At 42.6% G+C, this 25,191-nt stretch overlaps 1 protein-coding gene across 4 annotated transcripts; it reads left to right on the top strand.

Annotated features, from left to right (window-relative positions):
• The first annotated feature begins 3 nt into the window (after positions 1 to 3).
• Positions 4 to 14,492, top strand: LOC132896946 (histone-lysine N-methyltransferase SETMAR-like). 4 transcript variants are annotated; one of them, XM_060938137.1, is made up of 4 exons: positions 4 to 163; positions 8,386 to 13,600; positions 13,709 to 13,765; positions 13,880 to 14,492. In XM_060938137.1, the coding sequence occupies exons 2-4, from the start codon at positions 13,018 to 13,020 to the stop codon at positions 14,209 to 14,211; spliced, it is 972 nt and encodes a 323-aa protein (XP_060794120.1). In that variant the 5' UTR covers positions 4 to 163; positions 8,386 to 13,017; the 3' UTR covers positions 14,212 to 14,492. The 4 variants fall into 4 exon arrangements, with proteins under 4 accessions (XP_060794120.1, XP_060794119.1, XP_060794118.1 ...); XM_060938136.1 differs by having other exon boundaries at positions 13,706 to 13,765; XM_060938135.1 differs by lacking the exon at positions 4 to 163 and adding an exon at positions 1,564 to 2,855.
• The last annotated feature ends 10,699 nt before the right edge of the window (positions 14,493 to 25,191 follow it).

Below are 25,191 nucleotides of genomic sequence, written 5' to 3'. Positions count from 1 at the left end.
TTGTAAATGCATGCACTTGGGCGCGCGAAGTTTTTTCTTGTGCACGTAGTGAAAGAGCAGGAAGTGCTTCCATCACTTTTTTTCGACACAGAGGACTGCAAACATTCAAGTTTAGGAGACATTAGAAATAGTAACGTTAGACCAATTAGCGACAGGACCAGCGGTAAGTAAATTAGTCACTAACGTTGTTAGTTTGTTTAAAAAAAAACTACTTTGAGTCTGTAGGCCTAGGCTTAAGTGTCAGTATAATTATTGTGGCTGGTAGTTTATTCTGGGTTATCAAAAAAGTTCCAAAATAGACTACCCAGAGTAAATAAATTTGGTGTATTCTAAATGCACCAGCCGGAAGTCCTATTGTTGCTGAGGAATTTAAGCAGGCGAAATCTCGCGAGATTCGGTGCGGGATTTGTAAATGCACAAATTTAATTCAATGTTACCAGTGAGCATGCGCGTTGCCCAGTTGAAGCTTAATCTTGTTTTCAGAATTCTAAATGGTTCTGCCCCAAATTTTTTGGCCCAAGGCTTCAACTATGCAAATGAACTCCATTCAGTCAACACAAGATCTAGTGCATCATCGTTGCAGATACCTAGGGTCAAGTGTTTTGGTAAATCTAGTTTCCTTTACACTGGTATTCAGACATGGAACAGTCTTCCTTCAGTTACACTACATACAAGATCTGTCTAATTTTAAGGAAGCTGTAAAAAGTCTTTATTTTAATCAGATATCACACCAGGAGAGAAATACTTTTGTTTACTATTAGAAAAAAAAAGCACAACTTTATTCATCACACACTTGTGAAAGTCCTCTCTGCATTTAACCCATCTGAAGCAGTGAAAACACACATACGAGGTGCATTCAATAAGTTTCCAGACTTTTTTTGTACAGGCATTTAAAATTGTCGTAGACTCTTGAAAATTCAGTACGTTATTGCTATACTTCTTATGAGATGACTGACCAGTTTTTATCATTTCAGGTTCAAATGAACAGCTATTGAGGTATTTCACTCACGTGACCAAGTCATGTGATGCTGCCATTTTGGACGGCACGGCTCGAATCAATTTGAATGCGAGGAAGGCGACAAACGAAAAACATAAAAGAAAAAGTTGCGAGCTGCAGAAAACACCTTCACTATCCAGCGACGTAGGGCATTTACAGGGCGAGCAGAGGGAGAGGCATTTGCAAAAATTGAGGTTAGCAGGCTTAGAGAACGATGTTTACCTGCTTCCACCAGGATTGTTCACTGACAGCTAAGATTTGTTCACATTTTCATTTACTTTCGGTCCTCAGGATAAACAAAATGTTATTAAATGTCATTGAAATAACTTCTTAGTCTGTTGAGACATGGCCCGTTATAAGTTTTTCCTTTACTGTATTTACTAGTTTACTGAGCGCGCTCCGGGTCTGGCTGGCGCTAGCTAGCTAGCTAGCGCTCCGGGGCTCGCTGGCCGGCTAGCTAGCGCTCCGGGGCTCGCTGGCCGGCTAGCTAGCGCTCCGGGGCTCGCTGGCCGGCTAGCTAGCGCTCCGGGGCTGGCTGGCCGGCTAGCTAGCGCTCCGGGGCTGGCTGGCCGGCTAGCTAGCGCTCCGGGGCTCGCTGGCTCAGTAAACTAGTAAATCCAGTAAAGGAAAAACTTGAGACTGAAAGGTTTTAACAGTCATCCAAATGACTGAACGTAAACATTGCTACAGTAACATAGTAGCTACTGTTGTTGACATTAGCTAGCTTGCCGTCCAAAATGGCAGACACCGGGGCGTCACGTGACCCTGTGACGTCAGGTGAAATACCTCAATAGCAGGAATTGGAATACACCCTACTAAAGCCTGATTGTCGCAGCTGGTGAATTTCAAAATGCAATCTGGACGTGAGGACACTTTAGAAGAACGATATGCAATAAAATTCTGTTTTAAACTTGGAAAAACTGCCACAGAAACGTATGGAATGCTTCAGACTGCTTATGGACCATCTTGCATGAATCGAGCATCGGTTTTTGAGTGGCACAAGAGATTCAAGGAAGGCAGGGAGTCTGTGAGGGATGATGAGAGGTGTGGGAGGAGTAGGGAAGTCAGAACACCAGAGTTGATTGGCCAAATAAGTAATTTCATGGATACGGACCGTCGTGTGTCTATAGAGACAGTAAGTGCACAGTTTGGTGTCAGTGTGGGAACTGTACACACAATTATTCACGAGGAACTGAAGATGCGGAAGATTTGCGCGAAGTTTGTCCCAAGGGTGCTCAGTGAAGATCAGAAAGAAAGACGTTGTAATGACAGCAGGGAGATGGTCAAGCTCATTAATTCAGATCCCCAAGTTCTTGATGCCCTGGTTACCTGCGATGAAAGCTGGATCTACTGCTATGACCCAGAGACCAAGAGACAGAGTTCCCAGTGGAAGCATGCTGGCTCTCCCAGACCCAAGAAGGCCAGACAGAGCAAATCCACCCAGAAACTCATGATGATCCCTTTTTTTGACAGCACGGGCATGATCTACATGCACTGGGTTCCCACTGGACAGACAGTCAACAAGGAATACTATGTTGAGGTTTTAAGGGAGTTCAGGAAGAGATTCCGTCGGAAGAGGCCAGCACTCTTCAAATCGGGTCAGTGGCATTTCCACCAGGACAATGCACCAGTCCACAACTCCATCCTTGTCATGACCCAGATGGGCATCAAGACAGTTCCTCACCCTCCCTACAGCCCAGACCTTGCTCCCTGTGACTTTTGGTTATTCCCTAAGCTCAAGGAAAACCTCAGAGGCAGTTGTTATGAGACAATTGAGGAGATGAAAGAGGCTGTGACGAGGGTCATTGACACGCTCACACGAGGACTTCCAGGGGGCCTTCCAGAAGTTGTTGGAACGGTACAACAAGTGCATTGCAGCCGGGGGAGATTACTTCGAAGGGGACTAGAGTTTCATGTGTGTACTATCAATAAAAGTGCCCATACCAAAAGTTCATGTCTTTGAACCGTGGAGGAAACCCACGCAGACAGGGAGAATATACAAACTCCACACAGAAAGGCCCCGCCGGGCTTGAACCCAGAACCTTCTTGCTGTGAGGCGACTGTGCTAACCACTTACACCACCGTTAGCTTAGAAGAGTAGCTTACAGTGGGGCAAAAAAGTATTTAGTCAATCACCAATTGTGCAAGTTCTCCCACTTAAAAAGATGAGAGAGGCCTGTAATTTTCATCATAGGTATACCAGTCGCCTCACAGTCGCCTCACAGCAAGAAGGTTCTGGGTTCAAGCCCGGCGGGGCCTTTCTGTGTGGAGTTTGTATATTCTCCCTGTCTGCGTGGGTTTCCTCCACGGTTCAAAGACATGAACTTTTGGTATGGGCACTTTTATTGATAGTACACACATGAAACTCTAGTCCCCTATGAGAGACAAAATGAGAAAAAAAAAATCCAGAAAATCACATTTGTCTGATTTTTAAAGAATTTATTTGCAAATTATGGTGGAAAATAAGTATTTGGTCAATAACAAAAGTTTCTCAATACTTTGTTATATACCTTTTGTTGGCAATGACAGAGGTCAAACGTTCTCTGTAAGTCTTCACAAGGTTGTCACACACTGTTGTTGGTATTTTGGCCCATTCCTCCATGCAGATCTCCTCTAGAGCAGTGATGTTTTGGGGCTGTCACTGGGCAACACGGACTTTCAACTGCCTCCAAAGATTTTCTATGGGGTTGAGATCTGGAGACTGGCTAGGCCACTCCAGGACCTTGAAATGCTTCTTACGAAGCCACTCCTTCGTTGCCCAGGCGGCGTGTTTGGGATCATTGTCATGCTGAAAGACCCAGCCACGTTTCATCTTCAATGCCCTTGCTGATGGAAGGAGGTTTTCACTCAGAATCTCATGATACATGGTCCCATTCATTCTTTCCTTTACACGGATCAGTCGTCCTGGTCCCTTTGCAGAAAAACAGCCCCAAAGCATGATGTTTCCACCCCCATGCTTCACAGTAGGTATGGTGTTCTTTGGATGCAACTCAGTATTCTTTCTCCTCCAAACACAAGTTGAGTTTTTACCAAAAAGTTCTATTTTGGTTTCATCTGACCGTATGACATTCTCCCAATCCTCTTCTGGATCATCCAAATGCTCTCTAGATAGTAAACTTCAGACGGGCCTGGGCATGTACTGGCTTAAGCAGGGGGACACGTCTGGCACTGCAGGATTTGAGTCCCTGGCGGCGTAGTGTGTTACTGATGGTAGCCTTTGTTACTTTGGTCCCAGCTCTCTGCAGGTCATTCACTAGGTCCCCCCGTGTGGTTCTGGGATTTTTGCTCACCGTTCTTGTGATCATTTTGACCCCATGGGGTGAGATCTTGCGTGGAGCCCCAGATAGAGGGAGATTATCAGTGGTCTTGTATGTCTTCCATTTTCTAATAATTGCTCCCACAGTTGATTTCTTCACACCAAGCTGCTTACCTATTGCAGATTCAGTCTTCCCAGCCTGGTGCAGGTCTACAATTTTGTTTCTGGTGTCCTTTGACAGCTCTTTGGTCTTGGCCATAGTGGAGTTTGGAGTGTGACTGTTTGAGGTTGTGGACAGGTGTCTTTTATACTGATAACGAGTTCAAACAGGTGCCATTAATCCAGGTAACGAGTGGAGGACAGAGGAGCCTCTTAAAGAAGTTGTTACAGGTCTGTGAGAGCCAGAAATCTTGCTTGTTTGTAGGTGACCAAATACTTATTTTACCAAGGAATTTACCAATTAATTCATTAAAAATCCTACAATGTGATTTCCTGGATTCTTCCCCCCCATTCTGTCTCTCATAGTTGAAGTGTACTTATGATGAAAATTACAGTCCTCTCTCATCTTTTTAAGTGGGAGAACTTGCACAATTGGTGGCTGACTAAATACTTTTTTGCCCCACTGTATGAGGTGTATATTAACAGTAATGCAAATGACCAATAGCAGTAGGTACAACCGTAAGTTCAAGTTTTGTCACATGTAATTACAGGCAGATTCTACCATAACAGAGGCCAGTTAAGTCCCATCTCCTTAAATTGCTGAATTGATTATTTTGATCATTCTATTAAGTTTTTCTAGTAGCATTTGGGGTCTTGGACATTCACAGTAAATTTTAGGACAGTAGCCCTGGTAACTAATTAATAAAAGCCTGACATGACAGACATGTTAAATGACAATAGAAACACATCGGTTTCTATCATCAAAATCTGACAGACAAACTAACGTCTACCATCATATTCTGACAGACACACTAGATGACAATAGCATCAAAACTGTTTCTTACATTATTAGTCTGACAAATTTAGTAATAATATTAAATACCTCATCACTAGAACCAAATAATAAAATAAAATATTGAAATAAATTAAATTTATTTTCAAAATTGAAATATCAACAATAATTGTCAGAACAGTGACGATAGACACGACTGTGTCACTTTCGCGGGGAAATAACACATTGAAATGGCCTGTCGGCTGAAAGGGTCGCAAGTGGCTCTGATTTATCTCAACTTACGATAGTTTTCCTCCAGAAAAATTTAAATATGAATGCACAAATATATTCTCAATGTTTCTATCGTCAAAAATTTCTATCGTCAGGATAGCTGACTGAAAATCTTACCTTGATTTATTTGATGAAATCTAGCTGTCAGAACTCCAAGTCTTGCCCGGAAGTAAATGTCTGCTGTCACAAAAATCATGCGCAGTAGAATTTCCTCTTTGTGTCAGTCAACATGTGCGTGGTGAGGGCTTGAATTTTGCTATCGTCAGGTGCATTAGACTGACAGACTGACGATAGCATTTTTTAAAAATAACTGTGGGCTTCTCTCGTGAACGAAATAGTTTTTTCGCTGTTAATCTATTTCAACTCTATCTGTTGACACCCAAAAATTATAAAGCCTGCTTCCACACGATAACTACCAAAGATCCATAATGGCTGAGTCTATCGTCAGGTCATCTGACAGAAATTCACTGACGATAGCAACAGGGATAATGAAAGGGATTTTTAAAATGGGAGTTATGTCTGTCAGATATGTCAAAGAAATAGAACTTTATTCTTTAAAAATCTTTTATTGATATACTCAGTGTATTTTTAAATGACGTGCTGTTTTAGAAGACCAAATACCATATTTTCAATCTTGAAAATATTACCTCACTGAACAAAGGACAAGAAAATTTTCTTATTTTGTGGGCAAGTGGTTAATGGATCCAGTTACGGTAGAATCTATCTACAGTGAAATTCTTATGTACCTTAGGTCGTTGAGGGTATAAAAAATATATAGATAAAACATGATAAATTAAAAACAATAGAAATAAAGGGAAAAAATCTCTAAAACTATATTAATGAGTGGAAACATGGCAGAGATGTGGTGATTGTGTGGTTACGAGTCCTTAAAGTCCAAAGTGCAGTTGTGCATAGTAGTATACATTATCATTATGAAGAGGGAAGAAGCTCCTCCTCATCCTCTCAGTGTTGGCCTTCAGCTGTCGGTAGCGTCTCCCTGAAGGCAGCAGGGAGAACAGTCTATTATTTGGGTGGCTGGGGTCGCTGGCGATCTTCCTGGCTCTGTCCCTGCAGTAGTTGGAATGAATGTCATGCAGGTTAGGGAGGGTGGTCCTGATGGTCCTCTCAGCAGAGCGAACCACCCTCCTGAGAGCCAGCTGGTCTCTCCTGGTGGTGCTTCCCATCCAGTTAGTGATACTCCCACTCAGGACACTCTCAATAGTGCCGGAGTTATAGAAGAAAGTTTTCCGGATTTACCTGGAAATCCGGATATTTGACAGAACTCTTGAAAATCTCCGGTTTTCCGAATGGAGAAATTTATTTTTCGGATTTTTCGTGCTCCGTTTCATAGAAATTCAGTTTTGCAATCACGCGGCAAAACATTTTTGTAGTCTCGCAATGCTTGCTGGTGTGTACGAGACTACACACACACACATATATATATATATATATATATATATATATATATATATATATATATATATATATACATATATATATACACACACAGTTCAAACCAGTTAAGTTTTAGTGCATTATTAATAGTTTGAAGTCTTTAAAGTGGCATGATAATAAGAAAATATTCTTTTTGATAATACTTTGTGTTGAATAAGCTCAATTTTACAAGATAATGTGGCTGATTTATCTTTTCTGTTCTGAAAGAGTTTACTGTTACAATAAATATATATCTGATTAATAAGACTTTGATATTGAATCAGTTCAATTTCATGAAAGTGTGAACTATTTAATATCAGTTGAATTATTATTTTCTAAACATATATGCAGTATTGCACATAAGATGTGATAGCATTACTTTTATATAAGTTTTGACATCCAATAGTGGGAATTCTGAATTTAGAACAATGCACTCCTGAAAATTACTCATTAACTAGGGGAATTAAATTTGATATTTTTGACATGTTAATCATTAATGTACATGAAAGAAAAAGGCTTAAAAGTTATAACATGTTTTATTGAAAATAATTACTAGAATGCAGGGTTTTGCGTGTTATGTTATTAAAACATTTTCGGGGGACATTGCCCCCCCCCCCCCCCCCCCCCCCCAATCTCAGTTTGACTTTCAAAAGTTCAGGATTTTTTTCTGTGCTCCATTTTCATCTCTAAGGAGTAAAAGTTCCTTAGTGCCCTGAGTGGGAGTTTGAAGTCCTTCAGTCTCCTTAGGAAGTAGAGGCACTGGCGGCCTTTCTTAACCAGGGTGTTGGTGTGACAGGACCAAGAGAGGTCCTGTGAGATGTGGACACCCAGGTATTTGAAATTGTCCATTCTCTCTACCTGGGCCCCGTTGATGCAGATGGGTTGGAGGTCCCTCTGCTGCTTCCTGCTGAAGTCCACTATCAGCTCCTTCGTTTTGCTGATGTTGAGTGTGAGGTGGTTCTCCTCACTCCAGTCCACTAGATATTTAATCTCGGTCCGGTAGGCAGACTCATCATTGTTGGAGATGAGGCCCACCACAGCTGTATCATCAGCAAACTTAATGATGGTGTTGGAGTCTGAGGTGGCCATGCAGTCATGAGTGTACAGGGAGTAAGGGCTCAGAACGCATCTTTGGGGGGAACCAGTGTTGAGGGTGAGGGGAGATGAAGTGTGGCGGCCTACACATACCACCTGCGGTCTGCCTGTAAGGAAGCTCTGGATCCACCAGCACAATGAGGGGTGCAGGCTGAGATCACACAGTTTTTGGACCAGCCTGGAGGGGATTATGGTGTTAAACACTGAGCTGTAGTCAATGAACAGCAGTCTAGCGTACGAGGGGTGTATGAAAAGTTTTAGGCATTGCGTAGAAGAAGCGTTGGTGCATGATCAAACCTATGATTTTTTTGAAAGTACAGACCTTTGTAAGTATTCCTGCCAATGTTTGAGATTCTAACATGTTTCTTATTTTTTCTGCAGATTTTTGAATAAGCGAGGGCCAACGATTTAGTGAAAAATGGAGAAAACAGAAAATCGTGCAGTCATTAAGTACCTGCATTTGAAAGGCATGACTGCCTCAGAAATTCATGAAGACATGGTGAGAACCTTAGCCGAGAATGCCCCTTCATATGCTACAGTCACACGTTGGATCAGAGAATTCAAGCGTGGCAGAGACAATGTTGAAGATGACCCAAGGTCAGGAAGACCCCCAACTGCAACAACCAAGGATAACCTTGACCTTGCTCTGCAGATGGTCATGCAAGATTGTCGGATATCATGTCGTCAGATAGCAGAGAGACTTGGGATATCCATTGAGCGAGCAGACAAAATTTTGACCAAAGAACTGGGATTCTCAAAGGTTTCTGCAAGGTGGGTCCCTTGTCTTTTGACACCTGAACAGAAACGCACCAGGTGCACTGTGTCCACGAGCAATCTTGAACTGTTTGAAGCTGATGAAGACAATTTCCTTGCTCGATTCATCACTATGGATGAAAGCTAGGTTCATCACTACCAACCCGAAACCAAAGAACAATCAAAGCAGTGGAAGCACACATCATCTCCGACTCCAAAGAAGGCCAAGGTCGTTCCTTCAGCTGGCAAGGTCATGGCTTCGGTTTTCTGGGATTCCCAGGGTGTCATACTGGTCGAATACCTTGAGAAGGGCCACACAATGACTGGACAGCATTATTCTGGACAAGTGAAGCGCCTACGGGAAGCAATCAAAGAAAAAAGGCCAGGAATGCTCACAAGAGGAATCCTCTTCCACCAAGACAATGCACCAGCCCACACCTCATTGGTTGCCATGGCAACAATTCACGATTGTGGATTCGAACTTGTTCCTCATCCACCTTATTCGCCAGACCTGGCCCCCTCCGACTTCCATCTGTTCCCCCAAATGAAAAAAGCCTTGGCTGGTTGCCATTTTGCCAGTGATGACGCCATAGCTGCAGTCGAGGGGTTTCTTGAGTCCCAAACAAAGGACTACTTCTACACCAGGATAAAAGCGCTTCAGCACCGTTGGAGCAAGTGCTCAGCCCTTGAGGGGGACTATGTTGATCTGTAGATCTGCTGGAACGATAGGCAAACTGTAGCAGATCCAAGGTAGCAGGCAGGGAGGAGGTGATGAGGGGTTTGACTAGCCTTTCGAAACATTTCGTCACCACAGATGTTAGGGCTATGGGGCGGTAGTCGTTCAGGCATCTGGGCTAGGGTTTCTTAGGCACAGGAACTGTAACAGACTGTTTGAAGCCGGTGGGACAATGCACTGAGAAAGGTAGAGGTTGAATATTACCATGAGGACACTTGCTAGCTGGTTAGTACAAGACTTAAGGACACGACCTGTGATCCCATCCGGACCTGCTGCCCTCCTGGGATTCACTCTCTCGAGTGCCATCCTCACGTCGTGCTCCATCACTGTGAGCGCCGTCTCCTCTCTGCTAGTGATTGTCGGCTCGTTGGCAGGTCGTCTCGAAGCGGGCATAAAAGTTGTTCAGTTCATTGGCGAGAGATTTGCTGCCGTTTGTCAAAGGAGCGCGAGCTGATTTATAGTCCGTGATGATCCGTAGTCCTTGCCATAGCCCCCTGGGATCCTGCTGGTACAGATGATCCTCCAGCTTCCTCCCATGCCGTCGTTTAGCCTCCTTCACTGCTTTGCGAACGTTGTAAGAAGCAGCCTTATATTCCTCCATGTTCCCGGTTAACAGCCCGGTGTTTTAGGCAGCGGTGCGTGATCTCAGAGCTAGGGCCTCCAATTTTCCGCGATCGTGAAAAACGGACGGAAATTGGGGTCAGAAATGGAATTAGTTTTCAGAAACGGAATCTACGGAGCCCCTCTGGTGACATGGGTGAAAAAAAAAAATTCAGTGGCCACGAGTTAATAATGCGTGGGAACAAGATCCTATTCCGTGGCCACGACTTGCTTAATGCGTGGGAACGAGATGATTATTGGGTGGCCACTAGTGATGCGCGGATCGACCCATAACCCGTGGATATCCGCGGGTTGACCCGCGAGTCGGGCGGATTTGGGTATTAATTTTTCTAAATAGTGCGGGTGCGGGCGGGGCGGGTCAGAAATAGCAAAAATTTCTCTCATACATTTCTCAGTTGGGAATTTTATGAGATATAGGTGCAATAAGCATTTTGCATTATAGATGTTCTAAATCGCATGCAACAATCTATGACTGTTACAAGTGCAGACCTGCAGTATCTTGCACTCAAAGCTCTCACACGTACTGTTCTCAGTCTGGATAAACGGAGGTATTAGATGTCTATCTTGGGTTTCCTTCTCACATTTTATTCTGTGTTCTGTAATATTTTTTCCTTTTGAAAACGGAGATATAAATTATGTAGCCTACTGGCGTAGTTTTTAATAACGTGTTTTCAATGGTTTATCCCAAAACGGTATCCGTACACTGTACGGCGTACAGCTTTTGTTTACACCGCCAAAACTTCTCAGAGACCTCCGATGAAGATGGCTGACTCGATCAGAGAGAAGTTAAAAAAGGGCGATGCAAAGGTTGTACGGAAAGTTGATCAAAAAAGCAAGGTGTGGGATGATTTTGGACAAGTCGTCTTGTCGGATGACACCGTTGCAGACTTTGTCATGTGCTTTCATTGTGAGGCACTGTACAAATACAATGGACATAAAACAGGTACATCTAACCTGCTTCGACATTCATGTCGTGGTTCGGCACCACAGCCTAACAAGCCTTCCCCACACATCCATGCAGAACAGTCCTTAATGTCATCATTTATGAAAGGCAAGGTGCCACTTGCTGCAAAGTCGAAAGTAGTGGATGACTTCGTAGCATTCTGCTGCTCAGATTTACGTCCGTTTGATATTGTGTCTGGACAGGGATTTTCACGCGTGGCACAAGGGTTTGTAAATATAGGTGCACGGTTTGGATCAGTGGACATAAACTCTGTCCTACCACATAGGCAAACCATTTGCGACAGGGCCAAAGAGCAGGTCAAGACTGAAAAGGAGAGGCTAATCCAACAGATAAAAAAGGCCATGGAAAATGGAATAGGCATCACAACAGGCATGTGGACTGACAGTATTAATATGAGGTCGTACACAGTGCTCACGTGTCATTTCATTACTGAAGATTGGAAACTGTCAAGTCGCGTGATTTCCACATTGGAATTTGACCACACACTAAGAAAAACAGCACCAAACATACACGAACAGATCACCAAAGAACTTCTTGAAGTTGGCATATCACCTGATAATCTGTCAAAGGTTGTCTTTGTGAGTGACCAAGGCCCCAACATTAAGGCTGCACTCAAGAATTATTCTTGGATACCCTGCGCAGCGCATGTTATCAACACCATCCTGAAACATACATTCGACAAAAGGGACGCCAGCGCTCGAAACTAACGGTGTCCCGGGGACCATAAAAAATGTCATCGGGACACAAAATTATCATATCTGGGACAATCCCGGGACAATGGAAAAAAATAGATCTAGAAAAAAGTTCTACATTAATATTATTTACAAAGCCGTAACACATACGTAGACATTCACCTAATTTGTCAATTTTAATTTTAAAACGTTAACAGCGAAAAATACATTAGTAGCTACACTTTCGATGCACCTGCATCCGTAGGCTACAGAGCAGCGCATTCTGTTCTAGAATCTTCGGCCGGAGTCTGCATTATATGGACTTGGAATGGAATTGCTACCGCACACGCTGCGCCGACTCTTGCCAGAACAAAAATGCTTAAGTGGTTGAAGCGGACCGACCGCGGGGAAGAAACTGAAAGCCCAGACATAACGTCTCCGGGACCTTCAGGATCCAAAGTGTCATCGCCTGGTCTGCAGGCAACGCTAGCAACTGAATGAACACTGTTAGACACGTTATAAAATACAACAGGAATGATGTGGATGATATTGACGGAAGATACCGTTCAGCAGAATAAGTGAGTTTTCTTGGTGTCTTTCTAGTTCAGAAAGTTTAGTCAGTCAGCAGCACAACTAGGCTCGGACCTGCTGGCACGATGTTGATGTTGCTAACATTTGCACCCACGTTTCGGCAGCGAAAGTTCATAAAAATGGATAACGGTAATGGATAACGGAAAGTTCATAAAAATGGATAACGGAAAGTTCATAAAAATGGATAACGGTAATGGTGAAAATTATAAGTTGGCCTTATAAGTGCCAACAGATATTCAAGGTATAAGTAGATGAAATGAACATAAAAGGGGTCTTATTTTCAACTAAAGTGTACTGCAGATGTAGTGAGTTGAAACATTTTCTGAATGAGCTAGTTGGCCCCTTTAAATAAACGGGTATCTATTCATACAGTGAGATCGCCAAAGTTTAATAAACTGAAAATGCAATAACTGTAATTTTGAAGTAGATGATGTATAGGACATGTGTCACTTGTGTCTTGTGACTTATTGTAAAAATGATATAAAGGGTTCAAAATCGCATAGTTACAAATATAATAGTAACTTCATATGATAATATTAACCACTGGTTATTTCAGAGAGGAAAAAAATGGGGACACTATTGCTTCCATTCGGGACAATACAAAACAGAATTCGGGACCACTGGGGGACACAAAGAAAAAAAGTTAATTTCGAGCCCTGAGGGACGCGCCAGATTGTATGGTCGACGTAACTGACCAAATTAATCAGTGCAAGCACCTGGTTGCTTACCTTAAAAAATCTGGAAGCGCACACATCCTTCCGCATGCTGTGGTTCAGGAAAGCAAGACTCGGTGGAATACTAAAGCGGAGATGTTGAACTCGATTGCGAGGCAACACAGTGAGATTAGAGAACTGCTCCAAGGCAAGGGTCAAGAACACCGAATCGAGGGCATACAGGTGGAGGTCCTCACTGCAGTTGGCGAATTTTTGACCCCTTTCAAACATGCTTCAGAGGACATGGAGGGAGACCGATACCCAACTATCAACTCAGTTTTGTTATGGTACCACAGGCTGCGGATGCACTGTGAGCCTAGGTGCGGGGACCCACTGTACATGGAGCACATTCGCAGACGTGCCGGAGAGCTCTTGAATGACAAGATGACCATCACCCCTATCCATAAAATTGCCACTTTCCTCTCACCGCGATTCAAGAGCCTAAAGATGCTCTCACCAGATGAAAGCTTGGTAGTCCAAGCTGAAGCCAGGAGACTGACTACAGCCCTCATTCCAGCTCTGCAAGCTCAGACTGCGCAAAAGCAAGGTAAATGCCTCACTGTATCGGCTATATTACCAAAATCAATACCCTGTATACTGAAAGATATCATAATAATAATAATAATAACATTGGATCCCTTTCGCCTTTTAGCAGCAGACGACACAAGCGAAACACAGAGAGAAGCAGAAGCTATAGGCCCAACCATGCGAGGTAACAGCCATAGAATAATGTGAAATGTTTCACACAGCTTGTTTCTAACCTTGACAGATCAAATGTATGCTAATACTTTAGTGAAATGGTGACGCCTCTTGTTCATTTTGACAGAAAATTTACTGAAAAGGCGCAGGATGTTCCTGGAATGGGAAGACACGCTGGATCTTATAGAGCCGGATGAAGTACAGCATTGTATGCAGTCACACTTCAGCCTTGATGAATGTAATGAAGACGTCCTTGGCTTTTGGGGGGCTCATTGTCATGATTTCCCTCTAATGTCGATGCTGGCAAGAGCGGTGCTTTGCGTTCCTGCAACCAGCGCTTCGAGCAAGCGTGCGTTCAGTTCGGTAGGTCGCGTGTTGGAAGCGCGCCGAAATAGGCTAAACCCAGGGACGGTGGATGCCATTCTCTTTCTCCATAGCGCTTCCAAACAGTTGTCATAAATAGCCTACAATCGGCCAGTATTTTTTTTTTCAGTTTTGTAGTTTTCAATTTGTAGGATAACCTAGTTTGGCGAAATACCACGGTTATTAAATGGGCAAAATTGCGTGAAAAGGCCTACAAAAGTTAAATTTGTCAGATCTGATGTTTAAATCGTTTGAGTCAGTTACTGTTGAAAACTAGTGTTTTGTGATACAAGGGATCTTGTGTCTGTGTGCGCAAGAGAGCGATGTCTTTCATCCAATGTTTCACAATCCTACAATAAAGAATGGTGTAAAATCCATCTTTCGGTTTCTTTGTTGCTGTTTGATACACAATTAATGTTTCCCTAAAAACGTGAATTCAGCGCATACCCTTATCATTTTGATTAGTGTTACAAATTAATTAACCCCCCACCCCCCTGCCCTTTCCCCCTCGGGTCGGGTCGGATTTGGGTCACAATCTGAACATATTTTATGCGGGTTGGGCGGGGCGGGTTGGAAGTCCGCACGGGTCGGGTTGGGGCGGGTGTTAAAAAAAGCCGACCCGCCATCACTAGTGGCCACGAATTAATAACGCGTGGCCATGAGATGATTCAAGTTCCAGCCTGATGGGATGATGTCCAGTTTTTGAGCGGCCATCAATTGTGCAATAAATACAGGATAAATCCTGTACGATGAAATCTATAACTTCCCCGAGGTCAGCATATTGTCTACGTTTGAGCCCGTGCTTTTTGAGCAGCCGAATTAAGTGTCTCTTGCTCAGAATTACTCCATGTCTAACTGCAAGTAACTTAAGGATATCATTATAATTCATTCCTAGATTAAAATAAAACGAAATCAGATGAAACTTGTCCATATTTGCGCCTGAAGCTACTGATGCCAGAAAGTCAACAGTCTGAGTGATGAAATGACTAACACTTCTCGTGGCCACGTGTTATTAATTCATGGCCACCTAATAATCATCTCGTTCCCACGCGTTAAACAAGTCGTGGCCACGGAATAGGATCTCGTTCCCACGCGTTATTAACGCGTGGCCACAGAATATTTTCAAGCACAAAGGAACTCCTAATGCTATATTATAATGGTGATCTTGAAGGCAGATTTTGAACAGTCAGATTTCCATTAGTAGTTTGCACCAAGGCTTTTCAGTTTAACATTATATAATAGCAACTGATTATTTTCATGATTTAATGGTTTGTGTTCTTAAATAAGAAGTTATGTTCCAAAGAATGATTTTCTATATAAAGAGTTTGAAGACTTGTGCATTATTAAATGAATAATTTACAGGCAAAATGTAAATTAAACTAATAATAGAGTTAACTGCTAAATAATTTGAATCATTTAAAGTATATATTAAAGTGCTGATGACACGAACATGACTCTATGCAATTTCTTAAACTATACAACATGGCAAACATGTTAGATTTCTGTTATAATTACGTGAAAAGAAGCTGTTGTTACGCGAATATCCAACTTTTAATTGCACAGCGCAAGAAAACTGGGTCCGTGGCTCGCGGCCATGTTGTGACGTCAGCGGAAGAACACGCTGCGGTTCACTGGCTGTTCTACTCAATGGAAATGGCGCATGAAAACACCGGTGAACTCTCTAGTGCTAGCTCTTCAACAACCAAATACTGGTACTTCAAGCAGTGATCATGATGGCATGATTTTATCTGATTTTAAATAAATGAGATTGATAATAATGTGAATGTTCACAACTAGTACATACAAACTCTGCAGCTTCTGATTCAGCAGCTGCGTCATACTCCGCAAAAACATCAGCAAGAACCTACAATATAAATGGAAATGCAATACACTAAGCTCAAATGACTTTTGGAAAGTATAATTTCTAAATTTTTTCTACATATTCTTGAAGTCGGTCATCGGGGTACTTGCTACTGTTCCCTAACAACGCATGGCAAAGGGTAAAGTGTAGTGTTGCTACGAGTACTTGCTAAAGCCTCCGGTGGAAGATCCTCGATGTGCTGATAAGACATACAGTTCTATATAACACACAAGTGTCACGATAATCACAAAACAGATGCAAATTGTTAAAATACCTAATTTTTAAGCAATCATGTGTTGATCTCTTCCGAATAGAATCTATGATAGCCTACCCTCTTTACCCTTTGCCTCTCGTTGCTAGGCGACAGTTACATGAAAGCCGCAAGCTTTCACAAGCAAATACATGACTGATATCACACCGACTTTATGATTACATTTATGATTATCATGAATGTGTACTCTATGATGTGTACTCTATGAGCGCTCTGGAGCGAGTCACTTCCAAGATGGCTGCGCAGACCGCAGTGTTACTATTTTTAGCATCATGTCGGAGCACTCTATAGCTCTACGTACCTTTATCTTATGTCGTTTCTCAGCACATGTTCTGACAGTTGGACTGTGTTTGGAGGAGTCGCCTTGTCCCAGGTGACTGCTGGATCCGGCATAGCTACTAGTAGACCCCCTCCGGAATACTGTAGGCACTGCTGATGGTAGCAGCACACGTTTGTGCTGAACTGAACACCCAAGAGATTCTTTTAAGCTGGGAAGGGTGTCAAAACAATCCAAATCGAAGTGTTCAGAGCACAGGACGGATGTTGGTGAGGGCTCCCACTTGTCACGAGTGCGCCTGACTTGCTTCACCCACTTTGCATGCAGCTCGGGATCTCTGGGAAACTTGAATAAACTTACCCCATCCTTGTGGGTTTTGGAGCAAAAGCCGGCAACACAACGCGAAGGCATAATAACTTATATATATATAAAATGTATAATAATGTATAATAAAAATACTAATAATGATAAACTGAACACCTGCCGCATCAACAACAAACTGGTAAGTTAGGAGGAAGGTTCTTTCGCTGATGTCATATAGCTCCTCCTCCTCCTTCGTCTCCTGGGTGCTGCAGCCCCGTCAAATTTGCCCAAATAGCCGCGTTTTTTATCATAACTTGTAAAATAGGCGCCTTCGTGAATTAATATATGGATCATTGGGAATTACTTTTTATGTTATAAAACATCGCCAAAGATGTCAAAAACGTGTCATCAGCACTTTAAATGGACACTGTCACACACTTTGTTAGACCTGCCGTTGCACTGAAAACATTGTAAGCATAACAACGAATAAAAGTTTGAAAAACATGGATAAAATGATAACTGAGATTGTTTTATTTAAATGTACATGTATAAAGAGTAAGGATAACCATAAGTGTTAATATACAATATGAAGTTTTAAAGAAAATAACAGGAGCCAGTCAACAATCAAGTTAACAGCACTAATTAACGACAGTCTTAAGTAAATGAAAGAGAAACATTTTCAGTGAAGTGAAATTTAGGTGTTGATTCTAAGGTGCATTAAGATATTAGACTGTGTACAGAAAGTTTAAAGCTTTATATGAAGTTGTACTACAGCAGGCCAGTAAAGCAGGATTACAGGGATAGATGCACAAGGACAACAAACATGCAGATGCCTCCCAACACCAGTTACCTGAAACATAAAATTTCATGCATTTATTACATGTACTTACATAATTCAGAATCAGAATTCTTATTTTATATGTTGAAAATCTAAAAATGCCAATTTAGTTGTCATTTGAGCATATAACTGAAACAAATTGTCTGAAACGGAATTAGCCATTCTCTGAAATGGAATTTAATGTTTTTTGAAACGGAAAATAGGAGGCTCTACAGAACGTCGCGAACAGTATTGTCCACCCACGGCTTCTGGTTGGGAAACGTCCTGACTATGCTTTTGGGAGCGCAGTCCTCCGCTAGCTTCCCAACGAATCCCACCACCGCTTCTGTAAACACATTGATGTCATCACCTGAGCTGTGCCGGAACAAATCCCAGTCGATAATGTTGAGTGCGTCTTGTAAGATCACCATTGATTGGTCAGACCATCGCATCACCTCCCTGCATGCCAGGGCTTCCACTTTCAGTTTTTTAACGTACTTAGGCATGAGGAAAATAGCGGAGTGATCCGACTTACCGGAGGGGGGAAGAGATGTAGCTTTGTAGCCCTCCTTGAATGGCAAGTAGCAGTGGTCTAGAGTCTTGCTTCCTCCGGTAGGACAAGTGATACGTTGCCGGAGATCCGGTCTTATCGTCCTTAAGTCGGCTCAATTGAAATCGCCAGCTATTGTGAGAGCTGCGTCCCTGTGATTAATCTCGTAGCTGGAGAGGGCTTCGTGAAGTTCAGATAGGGCAGTGTCCGTGTCCGCTTTAGGTGGGATATAAACGGCACTAAAGATGACTGATGAGAACTCTCGAGGGAGATAGAATGGCTGGCATTTGAGAGTTAGGAGCTCTAAGTTGGGTGAGCAGGAACGGGTTAAAGGTGTTATGTTCCTGGGATAACACCATCTGTTGTTGACCATTAAGCACACTCCCCCTCCTCTCAACTTGCCCGACTCCTCGGTGCGGTCCATGCGGTAGACTGATAGAAACTCCGTTGGTTGCACAGCATGGTCCAGAACCGAGGGGGACAGCCACGACTCAGTAAGACAAATAATGTTAGTCTCATATCCTGCTGGTATTTGAGTCTAGCCCTGAGGTCGTCGAGCTTGTTTTCCAGGGACTGGACGTTGGCTAGCAGAATGCTAGGCAAAGGTGGATGATGTGCCCTTCTCCTCAGCCAGTTCCTGATTCCCGCTCGTTTGCCTCTGGGTCTTTTTCTCGGCCTGAACTTGGCGTGCTCTCCATTGTTGTTGGATCCCTGCAGTATTTCGTCTGGCAGTGTGGAGCTGAGTTCCCTTAAAAATTAAAATACCATTGCACTTCGCTCCAATGTCTATCAGAGTCTGTCTGGTGTATGTAGTTAGACAGAGTGCAGGCTGTGCAAAAAAGCTAAAAATAACAATAATTAACGCTAAATACACAAAAACGACCGGAGCAGGTATGACGGCTGCCTGCCTCACCAGTGCCATCTTGTGTCAAGACCAATCATTTCCCTGGGTCTGAGACTTACTTTGTTTCATTTGTAATGCAAATGATTGTAGTGTGATGTGCAAACGGATGAGATAGAGTTTCTTGTGTGAATGAATGTGTTACAGACCAGGGGTAGGAGGTAGGTAGTGGACAGAGTTCAACATCCTGACAGCCTGGTGGATGAAGCTGTTCAGCAGTCTTGTGGAGCGGGCCCGGAGGCTCCGGTACCTTTTCCCTGAGGGCAGGAGGCTGAAGAGTGAGTGTGAAGGGTGGGAGCAGGGCTCTACACTAACTTTTTTTTTCAGGAGCACACATGCTCCTAAGTTAAAAATTTTAGGAGCACAGGGGAAAAAATGGGGGCACAAGTAGGTTTTCATTTGAAAGGTTTATTGCAGCGCAAACCTTAGACACACCAACACATAAAACGCAAAATTCAATTGAGAATGAATGAATGAACTAATGAATGAATGAACAAACAAATGAATAACGAACAACTGAATGAATGAACAAACAGTAGCTAAACAGAGAGCAGAGCTCAGCAGAGCTAACAACATCATCAAGGACAGCTCCCACCCTGGCTCTGAGTTCTTTGACTTGCTGCCCTCAGGCAGGCGTTACAGGTGCATCAAAGCAAAGACCAACAGACTCAAAAACAGTTTTTTCCCACAGACCATAACCACCTTGAACAATTAGCCTTTTTCACATTACGTCACTTGCAGGGGAACTCATATCCGTTTTCAGCATTTTGAATGGAAGAAGAGGTATACGGCGGCAACATATGTTAACAAAACTGTGTCATTCACAGATAAGATTGATAATAATATTGCGCATTGTTGTTTATCATTACGTATTGTTAGCGACCATTCCAGTCACCTGTCCGCCTTGTTTTGGAAAGGACGTTTACTGACTTTCTATGGTTGCTACTTGTTAGCCAGCAGATTAGCATGCCGCCTCTTTTTCCATTCAAAAGGCTGAAAACAGATGTGAGGTTCTTCTGCAAGTGACGTAATGTGAAAAAGGCTAATTACATGCACTGACTGATGCCACTTCTGGCAGGTGCAACAATGCACCAACAAGGACCTAAAAGGACAATATTCTCACACTTACCTGATACAGTGCAATACTTATTACAGTGCAACCTCACAGAGCAACTTTTTAGTTTTTATAGCTTTTGTATATTTTATATTTATATTTCTACACTTTTACATCCATACCCAATACAATGCAATACCAAATACAGTGCAATATCCTGAGTTTTGTAGCTGAACTGAGTTTCTATAACTAATGTGCAATTAACATCTGCAACTCAACACGCCCAGTTGTGTATATATATTCTTTGTTTTTCTGCTGTGTTGTGACATGCACCATTTGTATATACTGTATATTATTTGTTTTTCTGCTGTGTTGTACAGTGGTGCTTGAAAGTTTGTGAACCCTTTAGAATTTTCTATATTTCTGCATAAATATGACCTAAAACATCATCAGATTTTCACACAAGTCCTAAAAGTAGATAAAGAGAACCCAGTTCAACAAATGAGACAAAAATATTGTACTTGGTCATTTATTTATTGAGGAAAATAATCCAATATTACATATCTGAGAGTGGCAAAAGTATGTGAACCTTTGCTTTCAGTATCTGGTGTGACCCTCTTGTGCAGCAATAGCTGCAACTAAACATTTCCGGTAACTGTTGATCAGTCCTGCGCACCGGCTTGGAGGAATTTTAGCCCATTCCTCCTTACAGAACAGCTTCAACTCTGGGATGTTGGTGGGTTTCCTCACATGAACTGCTCACTTCAGGTCCTTCCACAACATTTCGATTGGATTAAGGTCAGGACTTTGACTTGGCCATTTCAAAACATTAACTTTATTCTTCTATAAACATTCTTTGGTAGAACAACTTGCGTGCTTAGGTTCGTTGTCTTGCTGCATGACCCACCTTCTCTTGAGATTCAGTTCATGGACAGATGTCCTGACATTTTCCTTTAGAATTCGCTGGTATAATTCAGAATTCATTGTTCCATCAATGATGGCAAGCCATCCTGGCCCAGATGCAGCAAAACAGGCCCAAACCATGATACTACCAGCACCATGTTTCACAGATGGGATAAGGTTCTTATGCTGGAATGTAGTGTTTTCCTGTCTCCAAACAAAACGCTTCTCATTTAAACCAAAAAGTTCTATTTTGGTCTCATCCGTTAACAAAACAGTTTTCCAATAGCCTTCTGGTTTGTCCATGTGATCTTTAGCAAACTGCAGACAAGCAGCAATGCTCTTTTTGAAGAGCAGTGGCTTTCTCCTTGAAACCCTGCCATGCACACCATTGTTGTTCAGTGTTCTCCTGATGGTGGACTCATGAACATTAACATTAGCCAATGTGAGAGAGGCCTTCAGTTGCTTAGAAGTTACCCTGGGGTCCTTTGTGACCTCACTGACTATTACACGCCTTGCTCTTGGAGTGATCTTTGTTGGTCGACCACTCCTGGGGAGGGTAACAGTGGTTTTGAATTTCCTCCATTTGTACACAATCTGTCTGACTGTGGATTGGTGGAGTCCAAACTCTCTAGAGATGGTATTGTAACCTTTTCCAGCCTGATGAGCATCAACAACACTTTTTCTGAGGTCCTCAGAAATCTCCTTTGTTTGTGCCATGATACACTTCCACAAACATGTGTTGTGAAGATCAGACTTTGATAGATCCCTGTTCTTTAAATAAAACAGGGTGCCCACTCACACCTGATTGTCATCCCATTGATTGAAAACACCTGACTCTAATTTCACCTTCAAATTAACTGCTAATCCTAGAGGTTCACATACTTTTGCCACTCACAGATATGTAATATTGGATAATTTTCCTCAATATATAAATGAAAAAAATATAATATTTTTGTCTCATTTGTTTAACTGGGTTCTCTTTATCTACTTTTAGGACTTGTGTGAAAATCTGATGATGTTTTAGGTCATATTTATGCAGAAATATAGAAAATTCTAAAGGGTTCACAAACTTTCAAGCACCACTGTATGTTCCCATCTAAATGTTTGCACTGGGGTGTGTGCTTTCCATCTCATTATATAATTTTCCCGCACCTTCTCCCATCGTTCTAGCTTTCTTCACTACACTTTCTTCCTCATCCGTTCTTTTATTCTTGTTTCCACCATCATTGCTTTTAAAAAATGCCGTTATTCTCTGCATAGCGAATATATTTCTCAGCTCGGGCCGAACCAGCTCTCAGTTATCTCTCAGTTGAATGATCGGATGAATCCCTAAAAAGCACTTTTCCCACCTAATGCCACACCCACAACATACAACCGTGGGAAAGAGGGGCAATCACAGAAAGATGAGTAGAAAACGGGAAATGTTACAGGGGATATTTATTGTGATAGTAGGCTATTGTAGCGTCAGCACAAAAGCACCAGACTCAACTTTAACTGAAAGTGTTATTCAGTAGCCTAAACTTATTCAAGCTACAGACCGAGAAGAATAAAAATGCTGAAATCTCATGTCCCGGTAAAATGCACTAGCATGGCAGAACGGCAAAAAAAAGAGTAACTTTTTCACTCCCCCCCCCGGCTACCGTGGGAACCACCGCAGTGCAAGACAGAGGCAATGCACGCAACTACAGACAGGGAGCAAGGCGCAGGCAGAACACACACGCACGTACACAACACTGAACACACACACTTACAACAATACAGGCCGTTACTCGTTACACTGCCATGATGCTACAAGCCTGTGTCTCTCTGAGAGGGAGCAGCCCCTCCCTCCTGTGTGTGTGTGTGTGTGTGCATAGACATATAAACATAGACGCCACATTCTGCGTAGAATCATACGTCATCCTCGCCGCCATATTGGATGTGGCAAAGTGGAGATTCTTCAACCGTCTCTGGTATAGCGTCTAGACAGTAGCTGAGAATAAAGATGCCTCATTCATGTGCTGCGTTTAATTGTACCAACAGGTTTATCGTCCAAACGAGATCACATGGGATTACCTTTCACAGGTGAGACTGGAAAAATACTTTTCAATACTGTTCCTTCAGTCTTCAGTTTCCCAGCTCATCTCCACCAGGTAGGTGTATAGTTATAAGCAGTGAGAATTAGATAATACAGTGCCACACTATGATGAATGTTTTTGAACGTATAATGAATGTTTTTAAACTTTCTGAATGTGAAGGAATCAGTGATGTATTTTGTTTTGGTATGACGTTAGAACCTGTCCGAACTCAGTTTGGCGGTCATTCAGCTCACTTTATTCAACGAAAGTACGTCTGTGTGGTGACTCAATAAATAACACAGTAAATTTTTTTTTTCATTCACTATTTCCAGTTTTTCCACTATTTCCATCATTTATCATATTCAGTCTTGTAGGTTGGTTATTGTGGCCTCAGGTTTTGGTAGCTTGCTATGGTATGCTGACTGATTAGCTTACCTGAGCTATCTATCGCGTATCTGTCGCTAGTTTGCAGTGTACAGGGTATTTCGCACACTATTTATAACCATCACATTAAAAGTTATATGTGTTGTTTTGATGCCTGTTTGTTTCCCAAATATATACGTGTGTGTCTTAATGGGTGAATAAAAGGCATCGAGTTAAATATTATTGTAGAAAGGGGCTTTATGAAGTTCAGTCCATTTACTTGCATTGGTTTACGGGGAAGATTTGCCACATCCAATATGGCGGACACTCTGACGTATCCCAGCAACGGGGCCACCAGCTCAATGCGGCATCTATGTTTATATGTCTATGTGTGTGTGAGAGCGAGCAGCCCCTCCCCCATCCGCTCGCTGAGCGCAGAGACACAGTGTGTCACACAGAAAGTGAAGGATTTTCTCAGAGTGCTCCCTCCAAACAACGGGGATTTACATGAAAACGGAAGGAGATATTCACAAAATTATTTCACATTGAGCACTACAAGGCTCTGATGAACACATTGATGTAATTTTCTTGTCTCTAGTGTAAAAAATATTAGGTAGGCTATCCAGCGCTGGATTTACATACTTTGCAGTTTAACGTTTGATACATTTTAGAATGTTAAACTCGTCGCGTCTGTGCTCAGTGCTTTCCTAAATTGTTGGCCGCAAGAAGCCCTCGCACGAATGCGCGTGTTTTTTTTTCGTCGTTCGCATGCCGAAAAATTCACTCGCAAATGCGAGTGAAATGTGCGCACTGTAGAGCCCTGCCCAGCACTGCTTAAAGCTACACTTAATCTTGTTATAATACAAACTATTACACATGCCTATCTGTTCTTTAACTTGTCCTTCACTTAAAAACAGGTACAAGAACCAGTTTGAATCAATTTGAATTTTGGACCCCTGTGACACAAACTTTGTACCCTGATTGTAAAACAACCCTTACGTCACCTTCACTTGGCTTTTTCATCAGTACCTTGATTACCTTTATTTTTGCTCTTTGCAGATACGTGAGTCTTGTGTTGGTGTACCAGAGAAGGCAATGGACAAGTTCATGGAGTTGTGCCTCCAGTGCCAGGTAGACAAGCCACAGCTGGTTCAGCCAACCTTGCAACCAATCAAGTCCGGCAATTTTATGGAACATGGCCAGGTACTTAAATGTATAGACCAGTTGATTCCTTTTCTCTCAATTTTTATTCTCTTAATATTCTTGCCCTTGTTTAATTGATGGGGGCATAGTGGCCTTCGACTCTTGCATTTGCCCCTTTCCCAAATCCCAGTATGCATTACGCACTGGGAACTTCAGGTGGCTAGGCTCAGGTTGCTGATACCTGTACAGTGGATGTCTGCTAGTACAGTTAGACTATAATAGTGAGCACCACAGAATGCAGTGCGGTCAGTCAGAGCCAAAGACAGTGCAATTAATATAAGAATAACCGATTAAAAGCCTCTGTACTGATGAAAAATACCATGGAGCCAGTAACTAGACAAATAAAGGAGAGCAGATGTAATGTGTGTTCAGGGTTGTTGTTGATGCCTCTTGCTTCTTTCTTACTCTTTCCAGCTGCAATCTGGCCCCTCCTTTTATCTGCCTCTGTGATTCCCTCCCGAATGGCCTGGTGCCAGGCGGCTCGGCCCTTGGCTTGTAACTCCCACTTGTCCACAG

Source organism: Neoarius graeffei, chromosome 13 (genome assembly GCF_027579695.1).
Source record: "Neoarius graeffei isolate fNeoGra1 chromosome 13, fNeoGra1.pri, whole genome shotgun sequence".
Taxonomy (NCBI): domain Eukaryota; kingdom Metazoa; phylum Chordata; class Actinopteri; order Siluriformes; family Ariidae; genus Neoarius; species Neoarius graeffei.
This window is presented reverse-complemented; position numbering and strand designations above follow the sequence as displayed.